This window comes from Octodon degus, unplaced genomic scaffold (assembly GCF_000260255.1).
Source record: "Octodon degus isolate 3935 unplaced genomic scaffold, OctDeg1.0 scaffold00215, whole genome shotgun sequence".
Lineage (NCBI taxonomy): Eukaryota > Metazoa > Chordata > Mammalia > Rodentia > Octodontidae > Octodon > Octodon degus.
The window spans coordinates 921,133-935,447 of NW_004524791.1; the positions used below are offsets into that span (position 1 = coordinate 921,133).

The following is a 14,315-nucleotide window of genomic DNA, read 5'->3' on the forward strand; positions in this document are numbered from 1 at the left end:
ACCTTGGCTTTCTCACCTTTAACATCCCCTTTGGCCTCTCTCTTGGGTATAGTGCTGATGGTGGCGGGTCACAGGCGTGCGACACGAGACGCTGCAGTGTATAGCTTTTGGTGGCCCGGGGGTCACCCTTGCTTCTTCACACTGCTCATATCCATGGAGCCTTTAAGGGTTCTTTTGCCATTCATTCCCAATTTCATTGCACTATGCTCAGATTAATATACACGGGATAATTTCAGCTCCTTTGCAGCTACTCGAGCATGTTCTGTAGGCTGGTATGTGCTCTAGTATACAGAACATCTCACGCGCAACTGAGAAGAATGTGTATTCTGATGTTGTGCGGGGAACACAATGTAAAGGTTACTAAGTACGTTTGGTCACAGGTTTGGTTCATTTCTGATATTTCTTTGTTGATTTTTTATCTAGTTGATATATCTCTTTGTGACAAGGGGGAGTTAAGTTCCCCCCTGTTATAATTGTGTCACTTATTTGACTTTTCTTTTCTCTTTCTTTCTTCTTTCTTTCTTTCTTTCTTTCTTTCTTTCTTTCTTTCTTTCTTTCTTTCTTTCTTTCTTTTTTTGTACCAGGGATTGAACTCAAGACCTTGCAATTGCCAGGCAGGCACTTATGCCACTGAGTTATCTCCCCAGCCCTATTTGATTTTTGATTCTTCATGTCTATTAATATTTGTCTTATATAGCTGAATATATATATTGGATTATTGGGAATCAAGTTCAGGACCTCATGCTTGCCAGACAGATACTGTATTAGTGAGCTAAATCTCAGACCCCATATTTATGATTGTTCTCTTTTGACTTTTTCCCCTGACAAGTATGCAATGACCTTTATCTCTTTTGATCATTCTTGGCTTGAAGTTCACATTGTCTACAGAGTAGCCATCCCTGTTTTTTTCTGGGTTCCTGCTGGAAGGGTATTTGTATTGTTTTCCATCCTTCAACTTTCAGCCTATGAATTTCTTTTGGGTACAATAGGCTTTATTGATGATGTGCAAGGGCAGTGAGTCAGGGATCCCAAGGTCCCTCCCCTTCTAGGGGGCCTGGGATGGATTCTGTGAGGGAGAGATTCTCAGTGTTGGGGCTGAGTAAGGTAGTGACTTCTACAGTGTGGCCTCTCTGTCCCTCTGGTCTCGCTGGGCTGTGTGTGTGGGGCACTTACTCCTTGGAGGCCATGTGGACCATGAGGTCCACCATGCTGTTGCTGTAGCTGAACTCATTGTCATACCAGGAAATGAGCTTCACAAAGTGGTCATTCAGGGTGATGCCAGCCCCAGCATCAAAGGTGGAAGAGTGGGTGTCACTGTTGAAATCACAAGACACAACCTGGTCCTCAGTGTAACCCAGGATATCTTTGAGGGGACTATCTGAGGCCTGCTTCACCACCTTCTTGATATTGTCATATGTTGCCGCTTTCTCCAGGCGGCAGGTCAGATCCACCACCGACACATTGGGAGTGGGCACACAGAAGGCCATGCCTGTGAGCTTCCTGTTCAGCTCTGGGATGACCTTGCCCACAGCCTTGGCAGCACCAGTGGATGCAGGGATGATGTTCTGGGAAGCTGCATGGCCATCACGCCACAGCTTCCCAGAGGGGCCATCCACAGTCTTCTAGGTGGCAGTGATGGTGTGCACTGTGGCCATGAGTCCCTCCACAATGCCGAGGTGGTCGTGGATGACCTTGGCCAGCGGGGCTAAGCAGTTGGTGGTACAGGAAGCATTGCTGACGATCTTGAGGGAGTTGTCGTACTTCTCACGATTCACACCCATCACAAACATGGGGCCATCGGTGGAAGGGATGATGACCCTTTTGGCAGCACCCCTCAGGTGAGCCCCGGCCTTCTCCATGGTGGTGAAGACACCAGTGGACTCCACCGTGTACTCAGCGCCAGCATCACCCCACTTGATGTTGGTGGGATGTCGCACTTGGAAGACGGTGATGGCTTTTCCACTGATGACAAGCTTCCCGTTCTGAGACTTGACAGTGCCGTGGAACTTGCCGTGGGTGGAATCGTACTAGAACATGCAGACCATGTCGTGGAGGTCAATGAAGGGGCCACTGATGGCCACAACATCGACCTTGCCAGAGTCAAAAGCAGCCCTGGTGACCAGCGTCCAGTATGGCCAAATCCGTTCACTCTGACCTTCACCATCTCCTCTGGGTTGCCGCTGGCTACATGGGAAGAACGGCTATCAGCAGACGCGCAGGAGTAGACAGCCTGATTTTCTTTCTAAGTTAAATGTGTGTGTGTGTGTGTGTGTGTGTGTTTGTATATAACATATTGTTGGATCTTGTTTCTTGATCCATTCTGCCAGCCTATTTCTTTTGATTTGTTAATTGAGGCCATTTACATTGATGGTTATAATTGACATGTACTGACTTATCTTTGTCTTATTATTATTATTGTTTTTCACACTGCAATAGTTAATTTTATTTGTTCAAGACCTCACACTGCAAGCATTAATCCAAGCCTGGGCTTTGATTCTGTGGGCTCCTATCAGATATTAAGGAAGAAGCAAGCCGTGACCCGTGGATATGGATGAAGGCGAAAGCTCAGGATTAGTCACAGGGTAGTTTCTACACTTCTACATCCTAGAACACAGTAGTCACAGGTCCTTTAGGTCCTTCTGGATGTCCCACAGGGTATCCACACTATTCTTGAGCTGAGCGACCTCTTCATCCTTCAGCTTCTGGTTGATAACGCTGGTCAAGCCCCGAGCATTCAGGATGCAGGGAAGGCTCAGAAGACTTCATTCTCAATGCCGTACATGCCCTTGACCATGGTTGACACTGGTGAATCCTGGAGATTCTTCAGGATGGACTCAATAAGATCAGCTACACTCAAGCCGATGACTTCGTAGGCACTTTCAACCACCATCTTATGCACTTCCTTCCAGTTCTCACAATCGTTGTCTGTGCCCATTTCCGGATTCAGATCCTGGAGGGACACACCCGCTACGTTCACTCCACTCCAGACAGCCACACTCGAGTCCCCGTGCTCGCCCAGGATCCACCCGTGGCAGCTGCTGGGATGAATGCCAAGTTTTTCAGCCATAAGATAGCGAAATTGAGCCGAATCCAAATTGCATCCGCTTCCAATCACACGGTGCTTGGGCAATCCACTTAGTTTCCAGGTAACATAGGTAAGAATATCCACTGGGTTGGAAACCACAATGATGATGCGGTCAGGGCTGTATTTGACAATCTGAGGAACAATGAACTTGAAGACATTGACGTTTCTCTGCACCAAATTGAGGCGACTCTCCCCTTCTTGCTGACGGACTCCGGCAGTCACCACTACAATCTTTGAGTTGGCAGTTACAGAGTAATCTTTATCTGCCACAATTTTAGACGTCTGAAGAAACAAGCTCCCATGCTGCAGATCCATCATTTCTCCTTTGAGTTTATCTTCCAAAACGTCCACAAGGGCAAGTTCATCAGCAAGAGACTTTCCCAGAATGCTGATAGCACAGGCCATACCAACTTGCCCCACACCCACTACGGTGATCTTGTTGTTTGGCACCCCGGCTTCCTCTTCCACAACAGGGGCGATAAGCTTCTCCTTAAGGGTTGCCATTCTACACCTGCGGGAGGAGGCCCTGAAGAGCGCTGCCACAGCCGCCGCGGAGATGCCAGAGTCTGCCTGTCTTATTATTTTTATGTTGTTGGTTCCCTGCTTTCTCCTTCTGTTTAATCACTTGCACTACCTTGTGGTTTCTTTCCCTTGTTGTTCTTGAAATTGTGTTCATTTTTATCTCTGTCTAGAATATCTTTCAGTACTCTTCATAGGGTTGTTTTGGTGGTCATGAATTTCTTCAGTTGTTTTTAATGGAATTATCTTATTTCTCCATCAATTTTAAAAGATATTTTTGCAAAGCACATAATCTGGGTTGCAAGTTGTTTTCTTTCAGGACTTGAAATATTTCACTCCAAGCTCTTCTTGATTTGAGGGTTTGTGTTGGGAAGTCTGCCATGACTCTGATGGGCTTTGCTTTGTAAGTGATCTGTTTCTTTTCTGTTTCAACTTTTAATGTTCTGTTCTTGTGCTGAATTTCTATGTTCTTAATTATTATATGTCTGGGAATAGAATTATTTTGGTTATGGCTATTTGGAGTTCTATATGCTCCACTTAACTATATGTCAGATTCTGTCCCCATGCTTGGGAAATTTTCTGTTATTACTTCTACAAATAGTTTTTTATGGCATTTGTGTTGACTCCTGCTTTTTCATTGACACCTACCAGTCTTATTATTTTTTTTTGCATCATCTTACAGCTATTGAATTGTTGCTCGTGATCCCTTATTATTTTAATAGGGCTTTCCTTTTGTGATTGCTTGCTGTGATACTGTCTTCAAGATTTGCAAGTCTGGGATTACAGGTGTGCACCACCATGCCCATTCTCAGTTGCTGTCTCAGCATGCCCGGGGTGGGGCCAGCGTGGCATGCCGGGGACCCAACTCCAGCCGCTGTGCTGTGCCTAAGCAGGTGCTCTAGTCTGCTGAGCTATCTGGCTGGCCCCTTAAGGGCATTTTTAATTTCCTGTCTATCTGTTTGAATCTGTTTCATACATTCTATTTCTTTCCTACGTTGTTCATTCAAGGTTTTCATAATTTCCTGTGCTCCTCTATTTTTAAAAAATCTAATGTCTACTCTAGATTTTCTAAGCAATTCCTTCATTATGGTCATCACTTTGTTTTTTACCTGAGAAATTATTTCTGGTCTGATTTTCAGTATAGCCTCATGGCTTTCTTTACTTCTCTCATTTCGGAAATTTAAGGCATGTGTCTTCCATTTTCCTCTATCTTGGTATCTCTTGGGTAGTTTGGAGGTTTGAAATTGCATTTTGCTTCTGTGTCTTATCATTTTCTATTTTAAATTTTTTATTTTGTTTTCTGTGTTGATCCTTGGAAGTTTTTGGAGTACGAAGCTATATCACTAGTATCCAGGCCTTTCTAGGAAGTCTGTTCTTCAGGGAGGTCTCCTGTGTGCTGGAGGCTCCTTGTTTGTGTCTGTCCCAAGATCTCACCTTTCCGGTTAAGTAGGAGTGAGGCGCTGGCATCTGCGTGGCTCCGTACTGAGCCCCCCGGGCGGGTTGTGGGGTGCTCAGCATCCCAGTGCTTCCCAGCACCGGTGCAGAAGTGAGAACAACTGGTTGAAACAGATATGACAGCCAATCCAACACAGTAAAGTTAGCAATAAAAATAGCGTCAAACAGTTTAGAACCCGAGAAACCTGGTAACTATTAATTTTAATTAACCAGAGAAGCAAAATCTACAGTTACATGACAAACAGTCTTAAATTGGGAGCTTGTATGCCACGTGTCTCCTCTTAGGAGAGTGACTTTATCCTGTGATGGGAAAATTTAAGGAGGAGAGTGTCTAAAACAAAGATGACTGAAAGGGAAGTAGAAGCAGGGCTGGAGGGTGGATGATCAGATCCTTGGGAAACTAGAGAATAAGAAGAGAAGAAGGAAAATAAGACCAAAAAAAAAAAAAAAAAAAAAAAAAAAAAAAAAAAAAAAAAAAAAAGAAAGAAAAGAAAAAAGGGAAAGATAAAAATAAAAGCAAAGCAAAGGCGTGGCCCCGGCTGCCTGCCTGCTTCTTTTTGTGTGTCTTTGCCGGCAAGTGCAGTGCCAGTTCACCTGACCCACCACCTGTTGGTTCTTTCTTTCTTTTGCGGAACTGGGGATTGAACTCAGGCCCTTGTGCTTGCCAGGCAAGCGCTTATTCTACTGAGCCATCTCCCCAGCCCCAACCTGTTGGTTCTTATAGTCAGTGTCGCCTCTGATCTTTCACCTTTGCTTGTTTCAGCTGTCTGGAGTGTGTCTTCCAGTTGGGCCTGCTGTGCAGCTTGCATTCCCTTTGGTCTCCTGGTCCCACCAAAGCAGGGGGAGGAGCCAATCTCAGATACAATTTTTATTTAAAAAAATTGTTTTTCAGTGGTACGGTACTGGGGATCAATCCCAGGGCCTTTATACTGAGCTACATCGCTCATATTTTTATTTTAACTTTTGGGTCAGTGTCCTAGTAAGCTGCTAACCACCCAAGCTGGGCTGGAGTTTACCATCATCGTGCCTCAGCCCCCCAGAGTGCTGGGGTTACAGGTGTGCAAGACCATGCTTTGCTTCTCAGACTTTTGACCTGCACTTAGTTGCAGGTAGAAGCTGTGAGTACAGAGCTGACTCCCCACATAACAGTTCAGTGCCAAGACTACAAAGAGAACCCTGATGAAGTGGCAAGGAAACATAGACAGCCAGTTCTTAGAAAAGGGGCAAAAGGCAGCAAGGGGCCCTTCGTGGGCCTCCTGGCCCTGGATGCACAGAGAAGGGAGGCATGCTGCCCTCGCAGAGAGGGAGCACCGCTCACACGGCCTGGGCTGCCTGCTCAGGTGCTTCAGGCGCCTGCTAGGCCTGCAGGGTACGACGAGGAGGGAGTGGAGCACTCCAGTGCCAGAGTGCAGGCCGCGGGCTAAGCTGAGCGTGGTCTGTCTGGGTGCCACCGTGGCCTTACCTGCCCCCAAGAGAGGAGGTGTGGGGACTGGGGCCAAGCATGCATGTTTGAAAGCAGTGCCTCTCCAGCACCCATGCCAGGGTCTGGTGGCAGAGCCAAGATCTGAACTGATCGGCCAGGTGATCATGCCCACTTCTCTGTGCAGGTAAATAAGTAGGAAGCGGGAGGTCAGAGGAGTCTGCTTCTTCCCTGACCTGTATAATTTTTAAAAAATTGATTTTATTGGAACATTTTTGGTATGCACAATGTTCACGTTCATCGTAAGGAATGTGTCCCTGCACGTGACATGACCTGGGTCTTCTCTCCCCAAGCCCCTCCCTCCAGCCCTTCCTCCCCTCCTCCCCTCCCTAGTCACACGAGCTAGGTTTCCATCCCGCCCTCTCTTCTTGTTCCTCCTCTCCCCTGCCTCCTGCTAGTCCCCTTCCCCTTTGAACATGGTCTTCTTACTTCACAGTGCCTATCATCCATTTGGGTCTTTGCTATGTTTTCACTTTCTCACACTAGAGAAGCAAAGTTGCATTTATCTGTGACTCTGATTAATTTCACTTAAGCTTGTGCTTCAAGATGCCTCCACTGGCCTAGAAATGGCTCAAGCTTAGCCTTCTTTAAGGATGAGTGTGTTGCGCAAAAAACCCAACCACACTGTCTTTTGTCAGTTCACTGGCTGGTGGCATCTGGACCATTCCCAAGATAAGCTATTACGAATTGTGCTGCTTAAACCTGGGTGTGCATGTATCATTGTGCATGATGCTTTTAGCTCTTTGGGAAAGACATGAAGTAGGGCCATAGCTGGGTCCAATGGGACCTCTAGCCCTAGTGTTTTGAGGAATCTTCACACTGATCTCCACAGCGGTTGCACCGGTCTACACTCACACCAGCAGTGGAGAAGGGTTCCTTTTGCCCTGCAACCCCACCAGCAGTTTTTATTTGTTGGTATCTCTGTTGCTTTTCTCTCATTTCTGGGACAAAATACCTGATGCCAAAAATAAAGGAAGGAAAGGCTTATTCAGCTCACAGTTAGTGGAGGTTTTAGTCTATACTCCGCTGGCTCCAAGGCAGAGTGGCACATGGCAGAGGGCAGCAGTTCATGGCAGTGGAAGGCAGCAAAGAGCAGAGGAAAAAGGGAGAAGTCATGGCAACAGGAGGCGAGGCAAGCCGCTCTCCTTTCCTTACACTCTGTTCAGGCTATCTGTCCCAGGGTGGGTGCCCCACTCATCAGTAACACCAGCACTGGCAGTCTGCCCCGTGACTGCATGAGGCTAGTGTGTGTGTAGGGGGCACCTAGACAGAAACCATAACAGTTGGTTTCTTTTTTTCTTCTTTTGTATTTAGTACAGGGTCTACAGGGTCTCACTACATAGACTAGACTCATAGTAATTCTCCTGTTTTCAGCCTCCCAAATGCTGGGATTATAGTCGCGCACCACCACACCCAGTCTCAATTACTGTTTTAGCATGCCCTGGAGAAGAGGCCAGCATGGCAGGCTTGGGGACTGAACCCCGGCTGCTGAGCTCTGCATAAGCAGATGCTTTAGTCTGCTGAGCTATCAGGCTAGCCCTGTTTTCTTTTTCTTTTTCTTTCTTTCTTTCTTTCTTTCTTTCTTTCTTTCTTTCTTTCTTTCTTTCTTTCTTTCTTTCTTTCTTTCTTTTTTCAGAACCGGGGATTGAACTCAGACCCTTGCGCTTGCCAGGGAAGTGCTTATTCCACTGAGCCATCTCCCCGGCCCCTTGGTTTCTTGATAATAGCCATTTTTTCATATATTTATTTTCCATTTGTATTTCTTCATCTGAGAAGTGTGTCTTGATTTTTAGATGCCCATGTTTGGATGGGGTCTTTAAATTTGGGAGGTCTGAGTTTTTTCTTTGTATATCCTAGATGGTAGTCTTTTGTCTGAGGAACAACTGGCTAATTTTTTTTCCCATAGATTGGGTTGTCTCCGCTGTGTTTGGGGTTTCTCTTGCTAATCAAAAGCTTTTTAATAAGATGAGATCCCAGTTGTTGATTCTTCGTGATAGTTCCCACGCAATCGGTGTTTTGTTCAGGAAGTCTTTGCCTACACCAATGTCTTCACCAGGGCTACCTGTTCTCTTTTCCATCAGATTGAGTGTTTGTGCTTTAATATTTAGGTCTGTGATCCATTTTGACTGCAGTTTAGGATGGTGGAAGATGTGGGTCTAGTTTTAATCTTCAGTATGTGGGAGGACAGTTTTTCCACCACCATTTATTAAAGACTATATCTTTCTTCAAGTGAGCATACTTGGCCCCTTGGTCAACAGTAAGGCGGCCGAATATATCTAGAGTTGCTTCCGCATCTTTCTGTCTGTTCCACTGATTCTCAGGTCTGGTTCCTTGCCATGCTGTTTTTATTTATTTATTTATTTATTTATTTTTCTTTTCAAAGTTTTATTGATAAACATATAGCAATGAGACAGTTTCAAATCAAATCGAAAGTACAGTTTCAACAAATAATACACTGCATATATTCTTCTTAGTGGTTAATTGCTGTACAAGATGTAGACTTGTGATCCTACTTACAAACACCATTAGAAAAAATCATTCTATTCATTATATGCTGTTTTCATCACAGTATCTTTGTAGTGTAGTTTGAAGTCGGGGGTTGTGATGCTGCCGCTTTGCCTCTGATGGCCAGAATTGCCACTGTCATTCTAGGTCTCCTCTGGTTCCAAATGAATTTTGGGAGTGTTTTCTCTAATTATTTTGGAGTTCTAATTCTAATATGCTGTTATGCTAATTCTAATATTAATTCTAACATGCTGTTGGAATTTTGATCAGGATTGCATTAAATCTGTACAAGAATTTTAGAGGTATAACCATTTTTTACTAAATTGGTTCTTCCTACCCAAGAGCAAGGGATATCTTCTCGTTTTCTGATACTCTCTTACCTCTCCTTTTCCATTATTCCAGCCAGCGCCCATGCGTGGTGTGTGAGAGGGGCCACCTGGGCCCCTCTGGATCCTCATTTGAGCCAGCACCCAGGCCAGGCATGTGTGTGTAACTTCTTCCACTAGGCAGGCCCGGTGTGGAACCCTGTGGCAGATTTCCCTTCAGAGAAGCTGATGGCAAGACCCACCCAGCTAATCCAGGAGCATAACGACTTGCCAGAGTGGCACATTGGGTTCACCTCCAAGGGCTGCAGCAGGAAGAAGTGGAGCAGAGCAGCCAGTCCCAAGCCACACCCGCCTGGAGGAGTCTGGGCTTGGTAGATCCGGACCTGGTGCTCAGGTAATAACTGCACCAAAGCTCCACACCAAAGGTCAGAAGACAGTGCTATTCAAAATGACAAAGAGAAGGAGCAAAATGCATTCTCAGGCCCTGAGCCCACCCAGAACAAATGCAGGAGACACCAGTATAGAAAAAGTTGGAAAGCACACACCTGAAATCTCTGGAATAATAGTGTCTGACGTATAGAAACAACTGCAGAAAGGTACAGAGGAAATCAGACCAGAAATAACCTCTGAAGTAAAAAAAGAAATGATAACTATCATGAAAGAAGTACTAAGTGATTCTAAAGAAGACACTGACAAAAAATAGAGGAGAATAGAAAAATGATGGAATCTTGAATGAGCAATATAGGGAAGAAATGGAATGCATGAAGCAGATGCTTGATTATTATATGTCTGCTTGTGTTTTTAATTGGGTTGATGTTATTTGGAATTCTATATGTTCCAGTTATCTGAATGTTAGATTGTTTCTCCATATTTGGGAACTTTTCTGCTATTACTTCCATCGATATTCTTTTTTTTTGCGGAACTGGGGATTGAACTCAGGCCCTTGCGCTTGCCAGGGAAGTGCTTGTTCCACTGAGCCATCTCCCTGGCCCCTCCATTGATATTCTTTTTATAGCATTTGTATTGACTCCTTCTTTCTCACTGATGCCTATCAGTCTTACATTGTTCATCTTTGCGTCATCTTGCAAATATCAAATTATTTTTCCCTGCATCCTAGTTATTCTTAAGAGATCTCTTCTTACCTTTTCACTAGCTGCAGCAGTGTCTTCAAGGTCTGAAAGTCTATTTTCACTTTCATTCAAATGGTTTTGCCAGCTTGTGATTGAGGTTTCAATTTCCTGTAATCTCTTCGAATCTGCCACCATCAACTTGTACTGGCAATATGAGAATAGTACATTAGCTAAAGCAAGGATCTCGCTAGTTGTACCGTAGGCCCTAGTGCGGAAGGTTATAGACCAGCTGATTGTAAATGTGTCAACTTGCAGGACTAGGTTTCTGAAAACTTTACATAATTAGGCAACTGGATAGTCTGTAACACGGGAACATTTAAATGAAAGAAAAACACAAAAATAAGCAATTCTACAAGAGAACTAATGACTGAATGAAAAATATGGCAGAAAGTCATATTAAAGAGCTTTAAGAGACTGGGAGTCCAGCCCACTTCTCACGGGAGCTCCGGAGAAGCGAGAGGACTCAGAGCTTAGGGTGACGGTGACAGGCAGATCCAGAGCTGGCAAGAGCACAAAGGCTTCACCGAGGTACGACAAGGCAGGACAAGCAAACATAAATGCACAGGCAGCACCAGTGAGACAGCAGGGCATCAAAGGCAGAGACACGTGCAAAGCAGCCCAGCGGAGAAGACCCCTGGCCAGCTGATGAGTGTCAGCGGGGGCTGGCGGCAGTCGCTCTGGAAGCCTAGGACAACAGAAGAGGGTTTCCAAAGACTTGGTGGAAACCATCATCAGGGGGATCTAAGCGCACCATCCCACCACTGCCCTGTGGTGCCCGAGATGCAGAGACGTTTCGGACAGGCACAGAGAGGGAAGGCTCCCTCGTTCCCCCATGAGGAGGCTGTGCTCAGGCACGAAGCATTGCCTGGTGCAGCCTGGGCCAGCGGCACTGGCTGGCACTCGCCTTGAGGTCATGGGTTATGCAGCAGACCCGGGACCAGCACGGCGCGGGGCACCGCTGGCAATAGGCACAGAGGTCTTGTAGAAGTCACGTTTTTCTCACCTTCACAAATTTAGGAAACTGGGGAATCTGCTTGGTTGTTTTCTCTGTAAGTGGAAAGGAGCTTTTATAAGAAGTAACTTTTTCAGCAAAAATTTTTAACCTCTTTCCTCTCCTCTGCAGTTGTGACATGTCTACACGAAGCCAGCCACAGGAAGGAAGCCTTGTTGGAGAAGTTATTTTCTGAGTATCCCCTTCTACCCGAGATTGCACAACATGTGCACACTCAGGCGGGGAGCCTGGAGCCGGCACCCTCCCTCAGTGCAGGCTGTCATTTGGAAGTCAAATGCTTCCAGGAACACTTAGCTTGCATGATTCCCTCATGGACAGCACAAGGAGAGGTGGAAGGCTGATCACACACTCATGTTAGTGCAAGGGACATGCAGAGTTGGGACTGTCAGCCTGGAAGAGGGCCAGAGAGAGAGCAGCTCCAGGAGACCCTCCAATGGGGAAGTCTGGGTTTAGAGAAGGGCTGGAGAGAATAGAACAGCACTGCTGGGAGGGAGGGGCAGGCACCAGTGACCTGTGACTGCTGCTTTAGAAAGTGCCCTTTTGCTTCAGACGGGCAACTCAGGGTCACTGGTTGTGGCCTTGAAGAATATCGAGCCAGTACTGGAGTCCTGCATGGCGCGGGGTGACTGCAATGTCCAGGGGCCACGGCACAGCCCTGCCGTCAGTCCTCGCTGGGCATGCACGGAGACCTCCTGCAGACCTGTGCTCAGGAGAACCCATTGTTCAGGGTGTAGGCAGGACAGAAAGCTCCTTGGTTCTCTGTCCCCTGCCTTCTTGCTGTGGGGCTCCGTCTTGGCAGAGCTTTGGCCATCTTGGTTGTCCCCATGCAGGCAGCCAGGGAAGGTTTCTTGTCACCCCACTGTCAAGTAGAGGAAGTGAGGTCCAGCATGACTGGCTGCTGGGTCTCCCTTGCCATTCTGCTTCTGCCGCTGCCTCTGATAGGTGCTTAAGGTGGGCAGCGCTCATGTGTGAGCACCTTCTTCGGGTTTCTGGGGTGGAATTAGCATGGATCACCCCCTCTGTGGGACGCTTTAAGGATTGGAAATTACATTGTGAAGGGGGATGGGGAATTCTCAGGGGCCAAGGGAACTGACCTGTAGGGGCTGAGTGGTGCCCACAAGAGCCGTCCACATCCTCACACCCCAACCTGTGAATGTGGCTTTGTTTGGACAAAAGACCTTTGCAGTGGTGATTAAGGATCTTGAAATGAGATGGCCCCGGATTACCTGGCCTGCCTCCTGAGTGTGAAGTTAAATTCCTTAAGCAGTTCATGCGAGAGAGGAAGAGGCCACTGGGAGGAGAGGCCACCAGCGCAGAACGATGCAGCCACAGGCGGAGGCAGAGCTGCAGGGCCTGGGGGCTGGCAGAGGCCCGAGGTCCTTCCCTAGGCTCTCTTTGTGCTCCTGGCCTTCAGAGTAGTGAGAAAACACATTTCCGGTTTGTTAGCCCCCCAGTCTGTGGTGCTGTGTTGTAGCGGGCTCAGGACAGATTCTAGGCCCTCAGAGGAAGGCCCTGCCTGGAATTCATTGACTCCTGGGCCTCCTTGTGGGGTGGCAGTGTCCTCTACACATGGTGGAGCAAACTCTTCTCCCTGCAGCCTCTGGGGGCAGTCACACCTCGGTCCTGGGGCACTGCAGGCTGCAGACTTTATTTGCCACTGAAGATCTTACCTTGCTGGTGTCCATATGCCATATGGCTGTCTTTTCTGGAAATTGGATGTGTGTGTGTGTGTGTGTGTGTGTGTGTGTGTGTGTGTGTGTCTGTGTCTGTGTCTGTGTCTGTGTTGAATGAGGCTGGCACATGGCAGTATCCAGGGACCTTCCTACCTGCGTCCTCTTCCCCGCCTTTGGGGATGTCAGGTTTCCAGGAACCATAATGCAGCACTTCTGGGGGGAGCCAGGGCTCACTGGGACCACTCAGTGCACCACTGCCCGAATGCCAGCATGCGGGGAAGCCAAGGGCGTCTAGAATGCCTGAAACTCGCACCGAGCCACTCTAGACCTTGCTGGTGGGCATCCTGGCACAGCTGTTCTCTTCTGCTGAGGAGGCTCAACGGGCAACTAACTTTGTCTGGAGCTGCTAGATCCCAGCTTTCCGGAAGGCAAAGTGCATTTATCGAATGGTAAGGTAAGCATCTATCGCTGTGCCTGGGACACCACTGACTGAGGTCCTGGACCCAGCCATGCCTGAAACCTCCCAACCCTTGAGCTTATCAGTGATGCAAGTCCAGGAGTCTCCGTCAGGCCAGCTTGACCTGCCATCTGTGGAGGAGAGCAGGTCTCCTGCTGACGCACATCCTCCGCAGCAATTTGCCTTGGAGCCAAGCAGCATTTTATTATGTTTTGCCCAGACTCTGCGCAACTGGGAGTACTTCCTGTCTTGTTCCCCTCAGAGCCTTCCTGGCCTCGGGGACTCTAGGACCTTCTTATGGCAAACAGACATGCTTCCTAATTGTTTCCTGCTTTATTTGGGCTCTGTGATGTCATTTCCCAAGAGGCATGAAGAGCGAGGTGCAATGAACCTAGAACGTTTGGACGTGGCCTCTTACTGGTCCACCAGCCTTTGTCTTCTCCTGTGAGCTTGTCATAACTGATATGAGCTTATGGGGTCTCAGGTGAGCTGTTCTTGTTTCAGGTCCTAGCAGATCATTATGCTTCTTTTGCTTGCAGATTTTCCTGTCCCACAGCCTGAGAAGTTTCTGCTGAATTCTTGCTAGCGATTAAGACTTTTCACCTGGGAGCATGTTTACTATTTTTTTTCCAAAGTTTTATTGATAAACAGATAGCAATGAGACAGTTTCAAA

General features: G+C 47.1%; 1 protein-coding gene and 1 pseudogene across 1 annotated transcript; both read right to left on the bottom strand.

Annotated features, from left to right (window-relative positions):
- Positions 1-1,169: 1,169 nt before the first annotated feature.
- LOC101591746 lies at positions 1,170-2,164 on the bottom strand (annotated as a pseudogene).
- A 260-nt stretch (positions 2,165-2,424) lies between these two features.
- LOC101592132 (L-lactate dehydrogenase B chain-like) lies at positions 2,425-3,657 on the bottom strand. Its single transcript, XM_012517804.2, is given in 2 exon segments — positions 2,425-2,755; positions 2,758-3,657. Coding segments are annotated over 2 exon segments (969 nt in total). The 5' UTR covers positions 3,590-3,657; the 3' UTR covers positions 2,425-2,618.
- Positions 3,658-14,315: the final 10,658 nt, after the last annotated feature.